General features: G+C 38.0%; 1 protein-coding gene across 1 annotated transcript in view; it reads right to left on the reverse strand.

The window, feature by feature from the left end:
• Window positions 1-7,896: 7,896 nt before the first annotated feature.
• Window positions 7,897-26,401, reverse strand: part of LOC134657865 (dystrobrevin beta) — a 34,412-nt gene continuing 15,907 nt past the window's right edge. The window contains exons 14-21 of the mRNA XM_063513445.1: window positions 16,820-16,920; window positions 15,862-15,950; window positions 15,126-15,188; window positions 13,544-13,639; window positions 10,790-10,846; window positions 9,594-9,676; window positions 8,346-8,403; window positions 7,897-7,967 (exon numbers count right to left, since the gene is read on the reverse strand). Of these exons, the coding sequence (XP_063369515.1) occupies window positions 8,371-8,403; window positions 9,594-9,676; window positions 10,790-10,846; window positions 13,544-13,639; window positions 15,126-15,188; window positions 15,862-15,950; window positions 16,820-16,920 (522 nt within the window). The 3' untranslated portion in view covers window positions 7,897-7,967; window positions 8,346-8,370. The remainder of the gene's footprint in view (window positions 7,968-8,345; window positions 8,404-9,593; window positions 9,677-10,789; window positions 10,847-13,543; window positions 13,640-15,125; window positions 15,189-15,861; window positions 15,951-16,819; window positions 16,921-26,401) is intronic.

Here is a 26,401-nt window from a genome sequence, read left to right on the forward strand (position 1 = left end):
GCCTGTCAGTTGTTCGGAACTGTCAAAATTTTGTTCTGTCAGGCCGATTCCGTCCGGCGGACTGTTATTCAGTGGGCCCCTTTAGGTACTTACATACCTACTGCATGGTGGAAAATACTGGTTTTTGAAAATATTGGAGATAAAATTATTTTGTATTTAGACGAAAATATCATCATCATATTTTGAAATTTATACAAAGTAGTGTTTGAAAAACCTTATATAATAGCAATCACAACTAGAGAAAGACAAAGAAAAGTATAATAGCCAGGTGAGATGACCACGTACTGAGGAGAGTATATCCCGAAGGATTTAATAATATAATTTGAACCATACTTATAACGATTTCACTACAAACAAATACATTAAAGAGACAAGAAATTAGGTCATTTGGAATGGAAGTTACAAACATAATGACCGATTTTGATTGCTCGTCAGTTTATATTGCTCATTTAAACATTCAAAACGCGCCACAACGCTGCGAGGCTTCCCATAAGGTACGTCCACACCGCGCTCCTTTAAAACTCCAACTTACTTTTTTTTTAATCATATATGTCTGACGCCATAACTGGCCATCATATTATAGATGTGTACGGCAGCGTGCACATACTCTGGTTGTAAAGTATTAAATTGTATGGCAGATGTCACTCCGCTGACGTCTCGTAGCGTAAAGCGTAAGACACGCATGCAGACAATGTGACAGTCGATATATAATATCATACATTATAACCGGTTCTACATACTCGTAAGTAGCCTTAGACGTGTTGGTACATTTTTAAAATTCAGCTAAAAAGGTTCGCAAGGCGTATTCAAACACAAAATCGCAAGATGTAGTAATAAAATTGCATGGTGTGGACGCCCCTATACATAAATACAAAACTGTATGAAGGTTACAATTACACATAATGTACAGTATATCGATGTACATGTTGCCTACACGTATACAACACGATTATATAAAACGTATTTATATAAAAAACGACGATACCATATATAGAAACTCGAGTGCCTTGAATTTTGTGCTTTCTTATACATAAGTATATAGTATGGTTACTTATAGACATATAACTACGACTATATCTATCAAAATCTATTTCAAATGGTACAAAAGGTTAGCTTCATACTTATTTAGTAACTTGTGATGAATATAATACAGTTTAATACATTGTGGTGTAAATATACTTGTCCTTTATTTCCTTTAGAAAGTTTCACGTGTTTTTTTTTGTTTATGTTCCTTTTTGAGATAATATTATTCAGAAAACGAATTTCACGCTGAAAAATATACCTTAAAACTATCACATAAGGTACAAATTTCATAGCGTTGTAGGTTTTCGAAATAATATACCGTCGATTCTAAAAAAATACTAAATTTTTGGTAATTTTGTATTTTTCGAATTAAAGGTTTTTTTATTAAGGTGGTTTGTGTGTGTGTCGTAGGTATAACGTAGTGGTGTGATTTAAGTAAATAAACGTAAAAATAAGTAAATAAACTGTTAAAATATATTTTTCTATAAAAAAAGAAAAACAATAATTCATTTTAAAGCAATTTTCAAACTGTGATATATTTAATACTTTTTGACAGAAAATATTGATATATAAATATTATAATGAGTATACCTATAGATTGTAAAAGAGCTGTCAAATAATACAAAATTATAAGTCATCCTCAGAATTTTCTTGGTAGGAATAGGATAAGCAAATGTAAAAGTAACTAAATAAATATATATAGGTATATATATAAAAAACAGTATATCGTGTACGCGTTTGATAAGCAAGTTGGGTACCTACAGCTTAAAGGTGTTGCTAAAACTTAACATATAGAACTTACCTTAGTTTCGAGCAAAATCAACAAAAACGCGTGTTACTAGAAGGGTACCTAACATTAAAATTAGTCCCACCGCGGCGCACATTATTAATATTTTTGATGTCTAAGTGTAAGGCCTGAGTGGACGCTCGAGTTGGGCGTGCAGCGGGGCGGGGCGTGCGGCGTGCATGTTAAACAAATGCAAGCGTATAGGAGCGGCCTTAGTGCACGCTGCTCACATCACGCGTGAGCCCACAGCCACGCTGCACGCCCCGCCGAACGCTCCGCTTCGAGCGTCCACTCAGGCCTTACACTAAGTGATTTTCTAAAAGTCTGGAAACATACTCAATTATTTGTTAACTTTTTGCAACTTTCTCATCGTGCTTCCTAGCCAAGATGACAATCGTTTGCGCTACGACAACGAAACGCTATCGGTCTCTCTAGCGCACTAATATGTAAGAGTGATAGAGAGACAAAGCGTGCCGTTGTCGCAGCGCAGTTGGCTAGGCCCCTAATAAACAGTAGACTTCATCGAAAGACTCATAATGGCAATCAACGCATTAAAAAATACGCTAATGTCAATTGTACTTGATTATTAATAGTACTATGATTATGCTTTGGATAAAAGCTACAAAATAACCTAACTTAAACTTAACACGAAAACCATCACAATGCCTTGGCAAGACCAATCGTAACAATATTGCACTTTGTCCTCGTAACGCCCGAAGGGCTATAAAAAGGACATTTTTAATTCAACTAGATAAAGAAGTTACTTAGTTCAAATTAAAATTTTATTTGCTGTTCAACTTTAAGCTGTCGAGGCTAATTTTTCAATTTAAATCACTTAGCGCCACTTGCACCATCCCACTAACCCGGGGTTAAGCGGTTAAACCGTTAACCCAGTGTCAAATTGTGCTGGTAATGGAAACTCCAGGTTTAACCGGTTAACCCCGTGTTAGTGAGTGGTGCAAGTGGCCCTTATTAGACACTCGCGCGACATGTTTGGCATATGTCCCGGCTACGACAGCGCAAGACCCCCAAACGGTTAAGGCTTCGTCCATTGACGTATAATATCTAAGGACGGGCTAATGGGGCACTAAAAATGGTACAAGTTCAGCGGTGCTACTCACGAATTCCAGCCAATCGTGCAGTCTAACGCAACTAGTTGTGACCAATAGCGCGCGTAATGCGAACTCGTCAACCAATCGCGCGCGTGATGCGAACTCATCTACCAATCGTGTTGTAGCGATTTCACACCGCTGTAGTGGCCCCTGTCATGCCTCATTATTATTGCCCGTAAAGCCAGTCCCTAGATATCTATGTCAATGGCTTCGTCACACAGGCGCGTATTCCGGGCGGGGCGTGAGCGGGGCGCGCCGCTTTTACATATAAAACGCTCACGCCGCGCTCACGCCCCGCCCGGAAAACGCGCCTGTGTGACGAAGCCTTTATCTTACCGCGCCCAGCGCGCTGCGCGACGAGCGACAGTACGCGGCGCGCGGCTGTCGTGAACGCTACTCATGTACTGTTAGGGCTTGAAAATGGAGACCTAGGCTTTCCAAAATATGTCGCGGGAGTGACTAAAAAGTTAAACCTTAAATTAGCTTAATGCTTATTTCGTGTTCCAAGAAGCGAACGTTACGAGTCTATATTTACTTATATCGCACAAAGCTAAAACAGAAAAATACAAAAAATAAAATTATCAAAATAGTTTCCAAATTAGTAATTTTTCGATTTTAACTCATGCTTTGCATAACATTGTTTAAAAATAATTATATTAAATAAAAACAAGTCTTCATGTAAATTGACTCTGACGTTAAAAAATAATAGAAAAAAGTGAAAATTTTACCGTATTTGAACGTATAAAACAGTTGCACGGTAGTGTGCCAAGCCAAGTTTTGTATTTATATTTTACCGAACAACTAACAAAATGGTATTTTATTTACGCTTACATGGTCAGTAATTCCTTTAAAAAAAGCTGCCGCATAGAAATATACTTAATGAGATATTAAAAATAAGAACTACTATAAAAATAAGTGCATTTTTGGACAGTTCCAATCAGTACAAAACACAGGTATAGACAAGAATACAACAAATATACATAAGTACACGTCAATAAATAATCGACCTTCGTACACTTAATTAAGGTACTTTATTCCGATGACTATACCCAACTAAAATTAACGTTTTGGTTCATAATATTTTGGCATTTCCACAAGATCGGTGGTCGGCATCAGTCTTAGCTACCGCATTATGAGCAACACCAAGGGAATCCGCAAAGTGCATTAACTAAAAACTAAAACCAAATATTCATCCATTGTAGATAGATATGTAGTCTATGACAATCGTGCTTCGAATTTGACCCGCTAATGTACACACAGCTGCAAAAATACAGTCACTATGAATGGAATTTATTTATAAAGCGCCTGCAATAGTGCTTACCCATTTTTGCAGGCGCTGGGCACTAGCTGTATGGCTCCGTACATTATGCGAAAATTCTGGTTGCCAGAAGTTAACATTTGACAATTCAGTTATCACAAAACATATGCGGTAACAGCCTTTTAGTAGGGATGTAACGACTAGTCGGGAAAGCCGACTATCCGGCCTCATTTGTAGTTGGCGATTAGTCGGCGACTAGTCAGCAAAAATGGCCGATTTGTTGGCACTTTATAAGTGACCGAAAAACAGAGCAAAAAGAAATAAACAGCAAATATTTACCATAAGCTTTGCAACTGTTTTACCCAAATTCCTATTTAGGGTGCTTACGAAAACTTTTGTTCGAATTATTGACCGTGTGGTCGCTTTCTTATGTCCGATTGTCTGGTAGTCGTATGAAATATAGCATTAGGATTTTTTATTTTATCTTTAGCGTTACTAGCGGGGTAAAACGATTGGTTTTTTTAAATGCATCTGAACCGAACTTAGACGTAAGAGACGTAACTAATGATCTGGCCGACTAGCTGACTAGTCGGCCGTCTAATCGGCCATCCGAGCGCCGATTAGTTGGCTAGTCGGCCAAACCAATAGTCGGTACATCACTACATTTTAGCTGTCGATCTCGGGGGCACGATTTCATCTTAGACTTCACACATCTAGTATAATGAATGAATCTTTGTTAAAACTAAACGTAATAATGCTTACTAAAAATACTAAGCAGAACACACTGGAATGTATCGAAGAAATTAGTATAATGAGGATATACATGTTGTGATTAGAGTTATTAGTGTCTTTAATAAATGTCGTACGCAATTCTATGACTTTTTTTGTTATGTACTTTTAACTCTAACCACAACTTGTGAGAGGAAGTATCAATTGACTTATTTGTACATTTTGGAAGGAATTGACAAATGGAAGACAAAAAACGAATAATATGTTAAGATAATAGACATAGGACAATAGATATAAAGGACAGAAGCGGGCGGGGACTTGGCCCGTGTCTTACAGCCTGAATTATTTAACGTAATAGCATTGGGACTAGACACAATAAGCAAAAAAGGTATCTTACAAACTTATACTTAAATTTAAGTTTAAATCGTAGACTAAGAAATAAAAAGACTCTTAAAGTAATGCAAAGTGTAGCCGTAGTTTTTTTTAATAGATGTCATAAGTTTTGTGATAACTATATTTTAAAATCTTAACGCTTGCGCAGAGCCATCTACTTCAGCTGTCAAAGCAGCGGCTAAAATATTTTGCACGATTTTCTGAGTCTTCTGATTTCTTTGTTATTTTAATTAATAATAGGATCTCGTTTTTAAAACATGATGTCGTTTTCATCCTTTCCCGGGTAGGAAATTCTTATGTAGTTTTCTCAAAGAACCGACTACGGCGAATATTGGAGGGTAACATTACGCGTGTCACTTTAAATCATTTTCCGTTGAAACTACGCTATAAATACCTATACCGTTTTTGAAGTGAAAACTTCTTTAGCGGCGCTGTGCACTTTTTGAGGTGGGGGAAAAATGTTAAACTCGCGACAGGTCACGTGACCGACAGATTCGACAGATTGAAAATTCATAAGACACGTGACCTGATCGAAAAACTGTTACAATGACATTGAGTTTTCACTTCTGCCGGCACTCCCGGAGTGCAACCCGTTGTTTTTTTACATTAAGTATCCAACACTGTCTATATTTCATTATCCATTTATAGTTCAGTGCTAGAGATTGCTGTCATTTCAGTACAGCCAATAAAAATTTTTTTTCGATATCAGGAATTTTACGAATCTTTGAATTAGCTATAAATTTTGGAAGTATTAAATAGCGTAGTTTCATCACGGATATACATTATTGCAATACAAGGAACAGGAGTAACAGGACTTAATTAGTCTCTTCCATACACAAAGTAATATACAAAGACGCGTGAAGTAATGTAAAATATTGTGACAACCATTTTCCAAGTTATTATAGTATAGATCGTAATAAAGCGATATGATTTAGTAGCAACTAGATAATCAAACGTTAGCGTATCAACCTAACCGCATTTTAACACATTCAGTGCCGAAAACCCGCCTATCGGGTATTTTATGATTTCGTTCCCAGGCCGGACGACCCGATAGTCGGGATCGTGGTACTACAGCTTTATATGACGAAATTTTTGTGGCCTGGCGCGGATGTCTTGTTTGGCTGGGTGGCTATGAATGTGTTAATGTATTGAGCGATACAGCGCCAACTTCAGCTGTCTTTGCGGCTACAATATTTTGCACAACATTACTCATCTTACTATTACTTTGTCTATGCTTTAATTGTTCAGACATTTAAGTACATAGACAATATATATCTAAAACATTAATTTTAACACGCCCGTAACAAATAGGCGGCAATATAAAATCGCATACCAATAAGTTCATATTAAGATTGCTTTAATTTCAACCTGTTTGACAATCACATAGATAAAGCAACTAGCGGCACAATTGTGAGGTTCCCAGGTAAAAGGGCCGTCGTTTTAGACAATTTTAAGACAGATTTTAGACAAATTTAGGCGCCAGGTATTCTAAAACACATGGTTTTAGAATACCTGGCGCCGAATTTGTTTAAAATTTGGTTCCGATTCAAAATTCTTACAAGAAATAATAGTTTATATTTTGAAAATCATGTCACAGTTGTAGGTTTTTGCGACTATCAATTGATATGAGAGTTTCGTATATTCCATGAGTAGTGTTTTACAGAAAGGAACCTTTGCTTATTCTGGGAGGAAAAATTTGCGGTATTTTTTCCATTTCTTTACCGTTTCTATGAGTCCAAGAGCTTAATGATAAAAATCTGTTTTTGAATATTATACATTTGCTTAAAAACCAGTCATTTCGATGTAGGGTTGCCAGATGTCCCGTATTTTTCGGGACGCCCCGATTTTAATCCAGGATGGAAATTAACTGTGTCCCGAAATTTGGGAAATTGAATCAGAACGTAACATTGTCCCGCTCCTGTATTTTAATTGAATATTCAGTATTTTTATTAAGTGACTAATAATCGTTTGACATTATGATTGACAAATCTAGTTTATGTAACTTTATTTGTGACTTTTAATTTCATATGAACTGATGGACTGGAGTATTAAATTGTTACAATTTATTTCAGTTTGCAAAAACTACAGATATAGTTATGAATGTGGCTTTCCAATACAGAAGAGGCCTTATGGTTCATGTGCATAAGGACCCTTCTCTGAAGTAAAGGTTCCTTTTGCACATGGACCAGCGCATTAAGGACCCTCCTCTGCTGGACAGCTACAAATATGTTTTTATGTGTCCAGCGGGTGCAGCATGGTTCCATTTTTATCGCCTGTCACTATACCCGTCACTTTCGCACTTGCATACTTGTTAGAACGTGACAGGCATGGTGTCAAGCGATAAAAATGGAACCATGCTGCGCCCGCAGGCCAAATTCAATAAAGCACCCCCGTAAATCAAAACGAATCTGGTAGCCCTACATCGATCGCGATTCGAAAAGAGCCATAGGCGAGAGCGAGAAACCGATATGTTGTTAATGTTTCGCCAGGTCTTTTTGACTAAGATAAAAACCAGATAATACTCAAAAAGCTCGAGAACTGTTCAAGTTTTGGTTTTAAAAGTCAAGGTCTATGCTAAATGTAATTAGTTACACAAATGTAATTAGTTACACTATGTCCTTGGGAAGTAGTGGCCAGTGCGCGCCGGGAGGGGCGGAGGGGTGTCCTGTAATAATATATAGTTGGTCAAACCAATTTGTCAGTAAATAAAAACAAAAAAAAACTATACTCATCCTTTTCTTTTGGGTGCTAGTACGAATGTAAGACAAAGATAGTATGATTATCTCTGTCTATGTTTGAAATGAGACAGTCCTTTGACAAACTATAGGTTTAGAAATATGCGATGTTTCAGACAAAAAGGCACCTCTCCTATGAATCCTGTCGGGTCCAAGAGGGGATATAATCATTGTTTTTTATCTATAGTAGTGTTTGCTTGAAAACATGTAAGCTTTAAACATTAACACAGTGCCAAAAGATCCATAAAATAGCAGCTTGACTTAAATAAAATAAAAAAATACAATACAAAATAAAAATAAAAACCAACCTGATGTAGAATACTGGCAAAAAACTTAAGACTGTGTCTCTACACTAGCTGCCATACTCTGGAAACGAAACGATAAAACAAAATCGAATAAAACACACAAATACAACTAAATCACAACACAATAAATACAAGAAAAAGCGTCACTTGACTAGTTTTTTTTATAGAAATACAATATGTATTTCAGTGCTACTAGTGACGAATATTGGTCACCTAAATTGTGCACAACTAATCACACACACTACACAAGCTATACAGGAGGTTCTTTTCAACCTTTAGCCTTTAGTCATATTCAGCAAAGTATATCTATCTTACCTCATAGTAAACATATTTTTCTAAGGGACCTATGTACCTCGAAATCGCAAAAAAAATGTATCTTTTGTCAATTATTTAACGTGATTTCGAAGTTGCTCCCATACTGAAAGTCATCCAGTATGAGTAACATATTCATCTAGCAAAATATGGCCATATTGAAAAACTACCCGGTATATACAGGTTGTTAACAAACATCTTATTTTACCTACACATTGTTGTCATGCAGGTAGTGACATCTCGCGGATTATGTTTGTCCTGAGAACCTACCCTGTACATACAGTGTCAAAAAACATCTTATTTTACCTGCACATTAGTCATGCAGGTAGTGACATCTCGCGGATTATGTCTGTCTTGAGAAACTACCCTGTTCTAGTTCTACCCTGTTCTGTTTTAAGTGTCAACAAACATCTTATTTTACCTGCACATTAGTAATGCAGGTAGTGACATCTCGCGGATTATGTTTGTCTTGAGAACCTACCCTGTACATACAGTGTCAAAAAACATCTTATTTTACCTGCACATTAGTCATGCAGGTAGTGACATCTCGCGGATTATGTCTGTCTTGAGAAACTACCCTGTTCTAGTTCTACCCTGTTCTGTTTTAAGTGTCAACAAACATCTTATTTTACCTGCACATTAGTAATGCAGGTAGTGACATCTCGCGGATTATGTTTGTCTTGAGAAACTACCCTGTATATACAGTGTCAACAAACATCTTATTTTACCTGCACATTAGTAATGCAGGTAGTGACATCTCGCGGATTATGTCTGTCTTGAGAAACTACCCTGTTCTAGTTCTACCCTGTTCTGTTGTAAGTGTCAACAAACATCTTTTTTACCTGCACATTAGTAATGCCGGTAGTGCCATCTCGCGGATTATGTCTGCTTAAGAAACTACCCTGTATATACAGGGTGTCAACAAATATCTCATATTACCTGCACATTGTTGTCGTGGAGGTAATGGCGCGGCGGCTGCGGCCGAGGCATCGGTTCGTCGCTGTCGTCATCCTCTTCGAAATCTGGAAAAATAATACGTTTAGTAAATTAGAAAGGTAAACAGAAGCCTACCACGAGTTTGATACAGACATATTCGCTAAGCGTAACTTACTTTCTACACATCTCGCTGTATTGTATAAGCGTGACAGCGCTATGCGCGTATATAGCGAGGTCACCCTCGCACACCGGACCGTCGTGCGAATTTGCATCCAATGTGAAAACCGCCTAAATGGTCGCGCACGCGCACTGTGAGTCTAGATCACAATTATTTTCGTTGTCTTGTCTCTAACCACTCTGTCACGCTTGCATTTGTGTTTTATCAAATAAATAAATAAAGCCGAGTGTTATTGCATGTCTTTCTAACTGTAAATTATATTTTACATGAGAAAAATTAAAACTAAATGTCATTTCATACAAAAAATTTCACTTCGCCACATTTTTTGGGGACAACGTAAATAATTTTGACCCTTCTACGGAACCGGAAGCCTTAAGACGGCCGGCTCTTTATCATTTGTCACCATGCCTGTCACGTTCTAACAAATATGTAAGTGCGAAAGTGACGCATGGCATGATATGATAAATATGACTGATATATTTCATTTATTTCATGCACATCAAATAGTGGAAATTTAATTAAAATTTGCTGCTTTATACAACAGTAAAGCTGTGCAACGATCATGCCACAAAATCATGCATTGAAATGGAAAGAAAATCGCATACAAAACTCCGCTTTATTGCAGAGCATTATGGTTCATTTTGAAATATCAGGGTTACAGATATTTAAATTAAAGTATACATTTTCAAATATTACGGAATTTCAAAACTGGTAAATCTGTGTCATTTCTGTGACAAAAGTGAAGTCGCCATCAGATATACAGGAGCTGCCGAGGCGCTCAAAAATATCCGAACACGCACCCTAACGCCTCGACAACAGAGGCGTGTTCAGATATTTGTGAGCATCTTGGCCGCTCCGATATATCTGACAGACACAGGATGTACCTCATTGGTCGAACATCGAATTCTTGTGGATATTTCATTTAAAAGATCCATTCCATAATAGACTATGAGGTTTTACCGCTCACATCTTTAAAGGAAATTAAACCGTAATGCCATACAATAAGGTTGTAAATACTTGCCTCTCTGCTTCCTCGGTCCAACGGCCCCTTTGATAGTGTCTTCAGTATCGGAGCCCTCTGCAAAACATTTATAACGTAAAACAACTAAATACATGTAGAATGAAAGTGAAACATTACAGAATTTGTTGGAAAAAATGTTGGATATTCGCAATAGGGTGTTTTCCGACTAGACAAATTAGTTACTTTTTTAGAACTGTCAAAACGATTTGCTAATATGGAATTTATATGAAACATTATATCGTGACGTCACGGTCAACTCGCCTACTTTTTATATTTCTATCCGAGTTATTAAATAGAACTTGTGTTTAAATAACTCCTATCTGTGCTTTTCTAATAATTATCTGGTGCATTATTTCATGCATGGTGTAAAATAATTTATTTTAAATACAGTATAATAGCCTATTTTTATCGAGAATAAGCAAGTTTAACATGATAGATATTTTACAATATTCATGAAATGATTTATACGGATATACACAGAAGAAACAAGTTTAAACATGTATTTTTACTTTTAATGTTTTTAAATCAGTAAGTAGTTACGTCACTCTTACTATTCTTACTAAATTCATAGAAATTAGAAACAAATCGTTTACATATTTCATACAGGATTCTTTATTGAGGAACTAGCGACCCGCCCCGGCTTCGCACGGGTTACACAAAAGCTTAACAAATTATACACCTAAACCTTCCTCAAGAATCACTCTATTGATAGGTGAAAACCGCATGAAAATCCGTTCAGTAGTTTTTGAGTTTATCGCGAACATACAGACAGACGTGGCGGGGGACTTTGTTTTAATAAGGTGTTAGTGATTTAAAAACTTGGGGACCATTTGCGGAAACTGGAATAAACCTAATATAGTTTAATTTTTAGTCCTTGTAGTATATGATATATATGAATATATATAATCTTAACATTATATAAAAAAAGCAAGAATCAGTGACGTACCTAATAAAAATGTAAAAATTGAAAAACTAGTACTTTATCTTGGCATACTAGAAGTTAAGAAGGGCAAGCGAAACTAGAATATATCCTCCTAGGGCCCAAATTATTATTATTTTTGTTTTTGAACCCTTGGTTTAGTTGTTGAAATTTCACTGCCAATTTGATATTTGTTCCAAATATGGAACATTGGGCCGTACGAGGTGGTTAGTGTGCAAAAACTACTATCATAGAAACATACGTGTATAAGTATTCAAAAATCTACTAAGAATAGTAAGAATTATTAAAGTCCTAACGCAACGCCTGTAATTTTTATATTCTGATATCATGTTTTTATTTATAAAATGTAAATGGGTCAAATATGAAAACACACAAACAGTGAAACAAGCTGACCGAAACACACAAAATTCAGATTAAAAAAAAAAAACAATTTACAGTTGTGTCATACTTAGCCCATTCGCACGGCAGCTTTTTCAACGCGCGTTAAAAAAGCGCTTGAATCTGTCCGCACTCTAAATTCGATTTAACGACCAAGGCTTAACACATTTACTACCAGACAAAAAACGGCGCACTACCCCAGAAACCGGTTGTCTATAGCTGTGTATAAAAACCGGCCAAGTGCGAGTCGGACTCGCGCACGGAGTGTTCCGCACCATCAACAAAAAATAGAGCAAAACAAGCAAATTAAAAACAAGCAAAAAAACGGTCACCCATCCAAGTACTGACCGCGCCCGACTTTGCTTAACTTCGGTCAAAAATCACGTTTGTTGTATGGGAGCCCCACTTAAATCTTTATTTTATTCTGTTTTTAGTATTTGTTGTTATAGCGGCAACAGAAATACATCATCTGTGAAAATTTCGACTGTCTAGCTAACACGGTTCGTGAGATACAGCCTGGTGACAGACGGACGGACGGACGGACGGACAGACGGACGGACGGACGGACGGACGGACGGACAGCGGAGTCTTAGTAATAGGGTCCCGTTTTTACCCTTTGGGTACGGAACCCTAAAAACGACCGGCCCAGCGGGTTGTCCCTGAGCCAAGTTCACGAGCGCCCACCAGGTGGGTTCCTGGTAGTGAATGTGTTAAAGTCGAAAATCCAACAACGCTTGATAAAAAGCTCCACCGCTGTCGTGTGAATAAATACACATGTATCCATTTGTGTCATTCAAACGCTTTAACGCGCGTTGTAAAAGCTGCCGTGCGAATGGTGGCTTATACTTGGTCAAGCAAATCTTGTCAGTAGAAAAAGCTAGCAAATTTGAAAAATGTGGAACTGTTTTGTTTACATTTCATCGTTGTTCGATGTACATTGCTTCTTTTTGTTCGTTTCCTAGGGATACAATACTTTAGTTTGCTTTACATTGCTACTGACATATCCAGCTTGACGGACTATATTAGCGACAGGGGCTATATTCGACACGCATTAAAGTCACCAGCTGTTTTAGTGTAAGGCCTGAGTGGACGCTCGAGTTGGGCGTGCAGCGGGGCGGGGCGTGCGGCGTGCATGTTAAACAAATGCAAGCGTATAGGAGCGGCCTTAGTGCACGCTGCTCACATCACGCGTGAGCCCACAGCCACGCTGCACGCCCCGCCGAACGCTCCGCTTCGAGCGTCCACTCAGGCCTTACACTTAGATCCACAATTTTAGCTGAGCACGTCGGATGCGCGTGCGTAAACTTCCACGTGCACGTTGTAATATACAGATCCTTATCAGAGACGGCACACCGCTTGCGTTCGCGGCTCAAAATTTTACACTACGTACACGCAGGCGGTGTGCTCTGGCCTGTAGTATATCGTATATCACTAACCGGAGTTGAGCTCACGAACGAGTGTCGACATAGCGTTGGTAACCGAGTCTGCCGCGTACAGCAGGTCGCTCCGCAGACTTCGGTTATCTATGCCCACTGAAAAAAAACAACGGGTTGCACTCAGGGAGTGCCGGCAGAAGTGAAAACTCAGTCACTATTGCAAAATGTCTGCAGCACTATGTATAATTGAGGTTAACGCCATCTAGCGTTATTTCGTCGCATTACTTGAAACCCCTAAAGCTTTGGATTCCTCCGAAAACGGTGCCGTCATATGACGGCCGTCATATAGCGGCAGCAAAAGACGGCCGTCTTTACGGTGGCGACATGTGGAAAGTACCACGGCATCATAACACACCGTCATCCACCAAGGTCAAAGCGGCAAATTTGAAAAATGTAGGCGCGATGGGATAACGTCCCATAGAAAATTTGAATTTCGCGCCTTTTCCTACTGACAAGATTTGCTTGATCATCTATAATTTACTTGGAGGATGAAATATCATCAGAAGAGGAAAATAATCGTAGTACGGAATCATTTATTCAAATCTCGTGTCATTTATTCAAAATGGCGTCACCGCTATCTAATAAAACGTTCACGAAACTATCGACAAGGTCATGACGGCCGTCATCTTACGTTACGTTGATAATCAACGTAACGTAACGCCGTCTAGGAAACCGCGCCATCTTGTTTACATAGACAACGTTCTAGTCACGTCAGTCAACGCTACATAGCGGCCGTAATATGACGGCACCGTTTTTGGAGGAATCCAAAGCTTAAGTACATCACTGTTAGTACTCGAGTTATATTAATACCAGTTAGAGCGAAACTCGCTAGATGGCATTTAAGTCAATAAAGAAAAACTCAATGATATTGAAGTAACAGTTTTTCGATTCACGTGTGCGTCTTACGTCTTACGGTGACGTGACTCCTGTTACGAGTTTAACATTTTTTCCCCATCACAAAAAGTGCACAGCGCCGCTAAAGAAGTTTTCACTTCAAAAACTAGTCAAAAGTATTCGATTTTGGATGTTTAAGAAGAACTCGCCATCATAAAGCCCTCATACAATAGAAGTTAAGCTCGAGGGGTCCCTTTGTTTCCCCATAAAGTTTTGAGTCATAATGTATTGTTTGTCATATTATCATTAATCATAAAACTGGAACCATTAACTTTTCAGGATTTTCGTAAGGTTATCCTATAGATGGGTTAGGTTAGGTTACATAAAATTTTGAGTCATAATGTATTGTTTGTCATATTATCATTAGTCATAAAACTGGAACCGTTAACTTTTCAGGATTTTCGAAAGGTTATCCTATAGATGGGTTAGGTTAGGTTAGGTTTGTTTTATGGCAATACTGAAAAGTGACGCGTTTCTGAACCAAATAAATTATGACTAACGAAAATGCGGGCAAACAATACATTATGAGTATTATGACACAAAACTTTTTGGGAAACAATAGAGACCCTAAGCCCAAACGTTTGATAAGCCACTTGCACTTTATGAAGCAATTTTCGTTGTCATTAAACGAAATCAGACCTCCGAAATATATTAGCAGAATGAAATTTATAAGTACAATTGCACTTACTGGTAGTTGGTCTTTGGTTTTGGTGAAAGTTCCTGCCGTCGCCGCCCATACTTTCCATGCCTCCTGTGAACAATAAATACAGTCACTGTCATATATATCGGAGCGGCCAAGGTGCTCAAAAATATCTGAACACGCACCCTAACGCCTTGACAATAGAGGCGTGTTCAGATATTTGTGAGCACCTTGGCCCCGGTTAACCCGAACACCATGCGATCAGATTCTTATGTACAATACATGTATAGTCAGTATCAATAGTAGGTAGCGGATGAATGATCGCTTTTCCAAATAGAGATTACTCTCTACAGTTCTAGTGCAAAATAATTTGCTATAGCTGCTCGATCTGTGTAGACGTGCCTTGTCTGACTGCGGTATATATGTCAGCGGCCGATCGTAAAATCCGCAAGATCATGAAATTCCTAGGCATATCATGAAACGCCGCCATTTCACCATGAGTCTCGCCGAGGGACTTTTCTTCGAGTGGCATCTTAGAGAGACGGCGCGTTCTGCGCGCATCCGCTTAGGGCTACTTGCACCATTCTACTAACCCGGGGTTAAGCGGTTAAACCGTTAATCCAGTGTTAAATTGTACTGGTAACTAGGGTAACTCCAGGTTTAACCGGTTAACCCCAGGTTAGTGGAATGGAGCACTAGCAAGTGGCGTTTAGTATCAGATTTTTTGACAGACCGCACACAGTGATAAGAATCACTGTCATATAAAGGACAGGTTAATACATACCAAGACTGTGCGTCATGTCGATACGTTCCCGCTCGCCGAGAGATGGCGTTTGCGGCGCGCTGCGTACCGTTCCGCGGGTGCTTGGCTCCCTGAAAAAGTACCCAATTTATGAAGATAAATTGTGCTTTCACCAATCACCGTGAGCAATCATATCACTACATAGTATAAAACAAAGTCGCTTCCCGCTGTCTGTTTGTCCCTATGTATGCTTAGATCTTTAAAACTACGCAACGGATTATGATGCGGTTTTTTTAATAGATAGAGTGATTCAAGAGGAAGGTTTATGTATAATTTGTTAACCCGTGCGAAGCCGGGGCGGGCCGCTAGTTATATTATAATCGATTGTAGAACTGATTTTGAAGCGACTCTGTAAAAATGACATAAGGTCGTATCATCACAAGATCAAAGAAAAAGTGGGATTATTTGAGGATAGCTGACTTATTGGCGAAACTCTTATTGTTATTGTCTGGTACTTTGTAAGTAGATAAAATTAAATTTAAATTGTGGGTGGGAAACCTTCCCGCCTTAATTTTTAGGGTTCCGTGCCCAAAGGGTAAAAACGGGACCCTATTACTAAGACTCCGCTGTCCGTCTGTCCGTCCGTCTGTGTGTCACCAGGCTGTATCTCACGAACCGTGATAGCTAGACAGTTGAAAATTTCACAGATGATGTATTTCTGTTGCCGCTATAACAACAAATACTAAAAACAGAATAAAATAAAGATTTAAGTGGGGCTCCCATACAACAAACGTGATTTTTGACCGAAGTTAAGCAACGTCGGGCGGGGTCAGTACTTGGATGGGTGACCGTTTTTTTTGCTTGTTTTGCTCTATTTTTTGTTGATGGTGCGGAACCCTCCGTGCGCGAGTCCGACTCGCACTTGGCCGGTTTTTTACTACTTAGACTACTTTTTGAAACTATTGATTGATTGATTAGTTTGTTGATTGATTGGTATTACCTTTCCGGTGCTGAAGGCTGGGGCTGGGAGCCCGGCAGCGGTGGGCTCTTGGTCGACCGAGGTGACGAGTTGGGGGTCGAGCGGGGCGAGGACTGCTGCGTCTGTTGACAAAATTACTTGGCTCAGAAATTATACAGCCATTTTACTACATTACTAGCCGAGAGAAAATCAGAATAATCTTAACTTTATCTTGATATCTGGGTGAATCAACTTTTGTCACTCGTTGCCATGGTTACGTTCTCCTGGGTCACTCTTTAAAACCTGATTTTTAGGCATATAAATTCGCCAAACACGCTTTTTTGTGATACTTATATGGTTATTTGCGATACAAGTGCGGAAAAGAGGAAATTCGAAACGAGTGGCGATATATTAAAACACGACTGAAGGGAGTGTTTTAAATCGACACGAGTTGCGAATTACCTATTCGCACGTGTATCGTACATCGTTTTACAGTACATATGGGCCTTAAACTTTTGACATCGCACGAAAAGTGTTATTTTACACACTAGTGCGGAAAAATAGGACCATATGTACTGTAAAACCCTTTTCATTGAGGGTCGTCTACCAAGCGTGTCAGTAGAAGGTGGTGTACAATGTCTTCTAACAAACTATGCTACTATTGTCTCTTGGCCCTGACCGGACAGAATAACAGCAAGAAATAGTTGATCCACTCATCTGCGATAGTTAAGCTACTAGGCTATGTTTGGTATCGTTTTCGTATAAAACGGGATGCTAAATTAATTCATTTATATAATTTGATGTACCTATATTAACCAAGCCTCTACAAGCTTTTTGCCTCATGCTTAGAACAACGCATCTCTGAAATTACTGAAAAACACCAACCAATAGAACAGGCCGGATTCAGAAAATCTTTCTCAACAATGGACCACATACACGTACTGGATCAAATAATTGAAAAATATGTAGAAAAACAACATCCACTATACTTAGCCTTCATTGACTACGCTAAGGCTTTCGACACTATTTCTCACGCTAGTATATGGAAAGCTTTATACGAATGTGAATTGCCGTCAGAAACCATCGAACTCATTCAAGATATCTACAACAAGAGCGTTAGTCGAGTGAAATTAGACAAAACTGGTGCCGAAATACATATTCGAAGAGGTGTAAGACAGGGGGACCCCCTCTCTCCTACATTATTTATTACAGTTTTACAACATATTATGAAGAAACTCGATTGGTCAAAAAAAGGCATAAACATAAAAGGAAAATACCTAAGCAACTTACGCTTCGCTGACGACCTAGTCCTTTTCTCAGAGACAGCATCACAATTGGAAGGGATGATAAACGAACTTAAATGTATTAGCCGTGATATTGGTTTGGAATTAAATATCGACAAAACGAAACTCATGTCCAACAAAGCTCATAGACCTATTTTCGTCGAAAACAGACAGATAGAGTATGTAGAGCAATATATATACTTAGGTAAACAACTGTCTCTATCAAAGTCTAGACACTGTGACGAATTAGAAAGACGCATTACAATGACGTGGAATAAATTCTGGAGCCACAAGGAAGTCCTAAAGTCTAACATACCCTTAAGACTAAAAAAGAAAATTCTGGACTCATGTCTCCTACCTTGTCTTTCCTACGCAAGTCAAACATGGATATATAATGCATACACGAAAAGAAAAATTACAACTTGTCAAAGAGCCATGGAGCGGAGCATCATGAACCTAAAACTTAGAGACAAACAACGTCATACGGCTATAAGGGAAAAGACTAAAGTTATCGACGCTCTATCACATTGCAAGAAACTAAAATGGAAGTGGGCGGGCCACGTGGCACGAATGAGCAACGAAAGATGGACTAAGAGAGTCACTACATGGGCGGGACCTCCCGGTAAAAGAAAGCCAGGCCACCCACTGGGAAGATGGACAGAAGACCTAAAAAAGTTTGCCAGCGACGACTGGGTAACAATAGCCCAAGACAGGGAAATGTGGAGTAAAATGGAGGAGGCCTTTACTCGTCAAGAGGTCCTTAATAATACAAACTAAATTATTGAATAGAATTTTACAATTTAAACTTGCATGTACATTAGTTTGATAATATTTAATTTAATTTAATAGTTTATTATTATTTAATTTAATAATGAAATATGTATATTTTTTATTAAGGAATTAAATGGCTTAAATAAAAATAAATAAAATATTAACCATAGCTACGCTCCTTCGTTTGACTTTTTTAGATTTTTTTATTAAATCATTAGGAGCGAAATACAAATTCCTCCTAAGTCTCATAATAATTACAATGTTGAAAAAAAAACGAATGGACATATACGTACAGTCGCCATCAGATATATCGGAGCGGCCAAGGTGTTCACAATATCTGAACACGCACTCTAACGCCCTGACAGACAATAGAGGCGTGTTCAGATATTTGTGAGCGCCTTAGCCGCTCCTATATATCTGATGGTTTGGTAAATCTTATGCTTAATGCCCCACAGTCCTCACGACACAGGCTCGACCTAGTGTGAGGGCTATTGTTTGTTCTAAGAAGCTGTTGTACATATTCTTTAGTTAATTTTAATTTTCTCAAACATGCAATGAAATGTCGTCGCTCCGGGCGTTATATCAGGCTTCGAAGTATCACGTTTAGGGCGGAGCAACTCCAGAGAACTGTAAAGGAATTTCATACGAAATTGAAGGCCTAGGCCGGGAAGTATTTTTTTTTTAAATTCTAATGTAAACATGGGGTCTGTGTCCATGAATAGACTGAAACAGCCGAATTATATTTTTTTTTTAATATTTTTAGTGAATGAATGGTTATCGGACCAAAATATCCGTGTTAACGCCTGTTATACACGAACGTACTGATATTAAGAATACGAATCTGTATGATTCAATGTGTTGATGAATAAATTTAAAATTTTGTCTATACGTAAGTCACCAGAGACCATAGACAATATTTAAAATCCTCTGCATTTATTTTATTTATAGAAATTGAGATTTTTATTATCAGATTGTGTATAATGGCCCTAATAAGGCCTATTCGAACACTACACACGCGAAATACGGACGACTTCCGTAAAAAAAAAAACAATTATGGCGGGATTGGAAGAAAAATTAAAAAACTTTTGTTGTGAAGTTGGATTTTTATTATAAAGATTATAAATTTGTTTTTTTTTTATGTGGTGTATATTTTATTTCATTGCATGTTTGAGAAAAGCACTATACATGCCTAGCCGTGAAAAGGTCTTGCCGGCTTCGTATCACTATCCGGCCTCCCTACGGTCGGCCGGCTATACCTACTCACCCGGCAAGTCCTTCTTTTCCGGCGTCTGCAGTAATGTACTATTAATTACGAAGGTTTCATGTCTGGTCAATTTGGAAAATAAAGATATTTTTATTTGATGGCGACTGTACATCAAATTGCGTCAAAATATTTTCAATAATGTTAATATCAAAAGTGGAAAATCGGAAGTACGTTTGTATGAAAAGGCGATTTCGCGCGGCCGTCTACTTTCTTCGTAAGCCGAGTGAAGCTGAAGACCTATTCAGTGACGATCACTACATAGTATATAACAAAGTCGCTTCCCGCTGTATGTATGTCTGTCTGTCTGTATGTATGCTTAGATCTTTAAAACTACGCAATGGATTTTGATGCGTTTTTTTTAATAGATAGAGTGATTCAAGAGGAAGGTTTTATGTATAATTTGTTAACCCGTGCGAAGCCGGGGGGGTCACTAGTTAATAATAAGTTTGTTACGTATGTCTAATGTTATACTTAAGTTTATAAGCTTATAGTTAAAGCGATTCTTGAATAAAGCTTCTTCTATTCTATTCAATACCTACTTCCTGTAGGACGTAGGTGCGAGAGAGAGCGCAACATACGGCGTACTGTTCCCACATTTTACGACCTGACGTGGACCAAAATAATTATATTTATGGCCCATTGTTTGCAGGAAGGGGCGCAATTCGACATTGTTTTTATCGTTTCGCGACATACCTATTACATTCTGAATTTGGTTAATCACTTTATAGCCAATTAGGGCTCATTTAGACGGTGCGAGAACTCGCATGCGAGTTTCATTACATTGCGTCATTTGATTGGTCGGCTGAATTGATGTAACCTCAATGGTCCGCAATGTAACTAAAATCGTATACGAGTCACGCGCCGTCTAAATGAGCCCTTAGGACGAAACAGGAACTGAGATTTAAATATTTTAGGTAAATATACCCGTCTCGCTAACGGAAGCGGCTCCTAAAACTATTGCGATAAGGACAAGGCGAAAAATCGTCGGTTTCGTACTCGACTGTTTCCTCCTCCAAAACTTAACCAATCGTAACCAAATTTGGAAATCTAAATGATTATGAAATTATCTGTGTCTGACCGTTTTGCTTTTTTGGCTAATTGATATCAGTTGAGAATACCACGCCTCTCATTGCGGCATAGTCAATTAGGCCATTTTGGCCATTTTTGAAGGGCTCTAGCGCCTTAAAAAACAATAAATATCAAAAAAAGCAAAACGGTCCGACACAGATTTAACAATATTAATCTGTGTTGAAAAAATCATTGCTCTAGCTTCAAAACCCACGGAGGAAACAGTCGAGTACGTTTGTATGGAGAAATGACCACTCCTGTTGCCTCTTAGGGTTAGATAGATTTCTGCAAAAAGTAAAAAAAAAAAAGGATGATGGGCCTCGAATTTACGCAATCGCTTACGTAAACGTCAACTCACGATACGACTAGTGTACGGTTACCATCAGTTTGTCACTGACATAAACGCCGTCGAGAACGTAATTTACTTTCTATACATCTCGCTCGCACTCGCATATTCGTGCAAACGGGATGTATAGAAAGTAAATTACGTTCTCGACGGCGTTTATGTCAGTGACAAACTGATGGTAACCGTACTGGACGTCTAGGCTACCCCGTCAAATGAATGAATGATGAACGGATAAATTTACACAGACTGCATGCAATTCCAAAAATTTGACAGTAAGTTTCAAGTACCTACTTATGTGATGTGTGTGGTGACATCGGCGTTTTTCACAACAGTCGTCATGTCATCAGTTACCGTTGAAACAAGTCATATCAGCACCTAGTTCCCTATAACGTTGTTTAAAGTAACCAGAGTCACAAAACTGTTGGCAGTTATAGTTAGTGTCGTCAATGTTCACTAATAGCACTATCTCTTTTAAACTTGCTAAGGCCAGGAAAGAGTGAAAGTGATGTCAGTATTGTTGTTATTCAGAGGTCGGTTCTTCCCAGAAGTAGGTAGTTTGAACTCTATTGCTTAAGAGTTCTAGTTGAAAGGACGGACGGGAACTAACCGGCATTGTGTTGCCATATATGCAAATTTATCTGACATTTTCAATTTTTGAAGTGAAAACTTCTTTAGCGGCGCTATGCACTTTTTGTGATGGGAAAAAATTTTAGACTCGCGAGAGGTAAGATTCGTAAGACGTAAGACGGACACGTGACCTGATCGAAAAACTTTTACAATGTCATTGAGTTTTTCTTTATTAATTTAAATTCCATCTAGTGAGTTTCCCTCTAACTGGTAATAATATAACTCAAGTACTAACAGTGATGTGCTTAGGGGTTTCAAGTAATGCGACGAAATAACGCTAGATGGCGTTAACCTCAATTATACATAGTGCTGCAGACATTTTGCACTAGTCATTGAGTTTTCACTTCTGCCGGCACTTCCGGAGTGGAACCCGTTGTTTTTTTTTTGGTAACTTTCGGCACTGGGCGACTTGTTAAAGCGTACGGCAACACTGTTCGTTTTAGTAGTTAAAGATTTTGATCGCGTGTAGGTAGTCGCGTGTGTGTCTTTTAAATTAATAAACGGTAAGTTTTTAAACATTTTAATCTTTAAGGCCCACTTGTACCATTGCACTAGCCCGGGGTTAACCGGTTAAACCTGGAGTTACCATGGTTACCAGTACAATTTGACACTCTGTTAACAGTTTAATCGCTTAACCCCGGGTTAGTGGGATTGTACAGGATGGGCCTAACAGAATTCAGAAAAGGAGTTTCTAAATTTAGCTGCACGGAGGTTTTAATGGATAACAATTTTCGAAAATTCTATTGTTTTTCAATATTGAACCGACAGAAGTAGGTTATCTTAGAATAGTAATGATCGCCGGGTCTTATCTTTTCGATTTTCTGTAGGTAAAAAACGAGAATCTTAATTTTAGCTGTAACAGATTTTTTCTTAAAATGTATTTTTTGCTAATCGGTTTCCTATATACCTATTTGAAAGCTGAATCCGCCGAAAGGCCTTTAAAAGAGCATTTGTAAACTTTGAACACAGCTTACATAACTCGTTACATACATACGAACATTGAAAGTTATAGTTGGTCAAACCAAATTTGTCAGTAAATAAGGGTTATTCCCACTAGTTACCACCAAGTTGTTACCAGTGGTAACTACTGGGAATTTTTTTCCCACCTTTTACCACTGGTAACTACTGGGAAAAATTATTCCCAGTAGTTACCACCAACTCGGTTTAGTGGTAACTACTGGGAATTTTTATTCCCAGTAGTTACCACCAAAACTTTGTTAAAGTTAAATACTAATAAAAACAGTATAAATAGTATAGTATAAATATCGAGTGATTTAATAAATAATTGTTAGTCTATTAGTGTTTTAGTAAACTGCCTTAAAAGTGACCAAAAATATAGTTAAACAGTTTAACCGGTACTAGTACAAAAACTATAATATATGTAAGAATAAATTTAATAATCCATTTAGATTATTTTTTAAGTGATTTTATTAGGTAATTCAAAATCACTCTGTATTTATACTCTTACTATTTATACTGTTTTTATTAGTATTTAACTCTAACAAAATTTTGGTGGTAACTACTAATAATTCCCAGTAGTTACCACTAAACCGAGTTGGTGGTAACTACTTGGAATAATTTTTCCCAGTGGTAAAAGGTGGGAAAAAAATTCCCAGTAGTTACCACTGGTAACAACTTGGTGGTAACTAGTGGGAATAACCCGTAAATAAGAACAAAAAAACTATACCCATCTTTTTCTTTTGGGTGCTAGTACTAGTGTAAGACAAATATAGTATGATTCTTTCTGTCTGTTTGAAATGAGACAGTCCTTTGACAAACTATAATTAAAGGCCTGTAATAATTGGATTCTGTAAAAAAAGTCATTTTTTAAGATTAACTTTTGGCTAAACTTCTTTCAATTAGACTTATTATTACTCTTGTCTCAATTCGATACCATAACTCTAAGATCAAATTTAGCTATCTTTAGTTTATAATGTACTGACCTATTCAAGCTGTTTCCTGTAGAACAAAACCAAGTGTTGAACTTCCCAAGACGCAAACTGTAACCGGATACTCATAACATTTAAACAAACATATAACAAAGTGTATTGAGAAAAAAGAAACCGTTCACAGTAGCACTATTCACAGCTCGGCCATTTTGAAATATTTCTAAATACTAAATCGGCAAAATAATTCATAGGGGAGACTTGAGAGACTTGATCCTAGGGGAGACATGTCCCATCACTTTACTACATAGTATAAAACAAAGTCGCTTCCCGCTGTCTGTCTGTCCATATGTATGCTACATAAATCTTTAAAACTACGCAACGGATTTTGATGCGGTTTTTTTAAATAGATAGAGTGATTCAAGAGGAAGGTTTATGCATAATTTGTTAAACCCGTTCGAAGCAGGGGCGGGTCGCTAGTAAATTATAAAGTAACATTACATTGAAAAAGATCCAAAATATAAATTCAGAGAGATTTGACAAAAGCAGAAAATTACAGCTATTGGTCCCTTTTAGGACAGTTATTTTTAATTTATTGGCAATTAATTATGGTTTTATAATTTAACTGACCAAGTCACTCATAGGATCAAGTCTTTCCTATAATATTTAAAAAATTCGCAAAAATCTGTTGAGAAATAAATGCGATCAGTAGAGGAGAACAGCCGTATAGCCGGAACTTTGTGTAAGCATTTTTGCCCAAGTTGAAACGAGGACGCTTCGCTCGCTCTTCGACCTCGTTCGGTCAATAAACTTGAAATGCAAACCGAAACCGAATAGTCATAACATCAGACATAATAGCAGCCACTATTGTGTCAAAAGTGTCAAAACAATGTTCGATGTTAATATCGTCTTTCTGTAGGCATCGACAGTGTATTGTTCCATAAGCGTTCGCTAATCGTACGCATTCAAAATTTCAAATGTGTTAGAGCGTGACACAGTGTTAAAAAAAACCGGCCAAGTGCGAGTCGGACTCGCGCACGGAGGGTTCCGCACCATCAACAAAAATAGAACAAAACAAGCAAAAAACGGTCACCCATCCATGTACTGACCCCGCCCGACGTTGCTTAACTTCGGTCAAAAATCACGTTTCGTTTGCGTTATGGGAGCCCCACTTAAATCTTTATTTTATTCTGTTTTTAGTATTTGTTGTTATAGCGGCAACAGATATACATCATCTGTGAAAATTTCAACTGTCTAGCTATCACGGTTCGTGAGATACAGCCTGGTGACAGACGGACGGACGGACGGACGGACGGACGGACGGACGGACAGCGAAGTCTTAGTAATAGGGTCCCGTTTTATACCCTTGGGTACGGAACCCTAAAAAGACTGAATTTGTTGTGACCGAAATTTGACAGCTACCAGTAAGGCTCGCCGTACGGCCCCATATTCCAAAGAGTAAAGTAAGTACAGATGTAGTGCATAATTGTTTTCCTTCGTATTTTCACGGAAACGTACTAACGTGTCTTGATATTTCAGTCAGTCTCGGTACGGAGGTTACTGAACTAACATGACAAATAGGAACGTTTCCGTGAAAATACGAAGGAAGACAATAGGCTACATGACTAATTTTTTTTATGGTATATGGTATATGGTATGGTTTAAATATGGTATCAATCGATCGGGTTTGTTTTTAGGATCAAATGTCTATATGGGACCCATTGCATTAAAGTAACACAAAAGTCAGAAATTGTAGTCAAAGTCCGACAGTCGCACTTCACTCGCGAAACGCCCTATACAAAACGGCCAGAGGCCGTGACGTCATCGCCCATCTTGTAGTATGGACAAAACAAGAAAATTGCGTTTTTGTCGGTGAAATATTGCGTTTATGTATATAGTTGCTATACAATATTTTTTTTGGATGAAATGTAAGGAATCGAATGGTACCCTTACTTTTATCGTTTATGGAATTAAAAAAAAAACTTAAATTTTGAAACTTTCATGTCCTGTATTTTTGTAATTTTTCAATATTTTATTTTAATATCCACATTATTGTGATAAATTGCTCGTTTGCTATCTATTTTACTAGATTTTGTTATAAAATTCAACATGTGTCATCATCCCTATTATGCACTACATCTGTACGTATACCAGTTACATACATCAGTTTTAGTACCAAAAATACTGCATCTAGCATCGATAAGCGGAACTATCAGTACTGCTACTTGACAATAGATGTAACAGTACTGATAGTTCCGCTACTCGATGCTAGATGGACACTGAAATTAATAGTCTAACTGATGTATGGAGTGAGCACTCTTGTCTTACTATATTTCTCTATGACCGTACCTATTTTGTGTTGGCTGTCATTTGTCACTT

This window comes from Cydia amplana, chromosome 21 (assembly GCF_948474715.1).
Source record: "Cydia amplana chromosome 21, ilCydAmpl1.1, whole genome shotgun sequence".
Lineage (NCBI taxonomy): Eukaryota > Metazoa > Arthropoda > Insecta > Lepidoptera > Tortricidae > Cydia > Cydia amplana.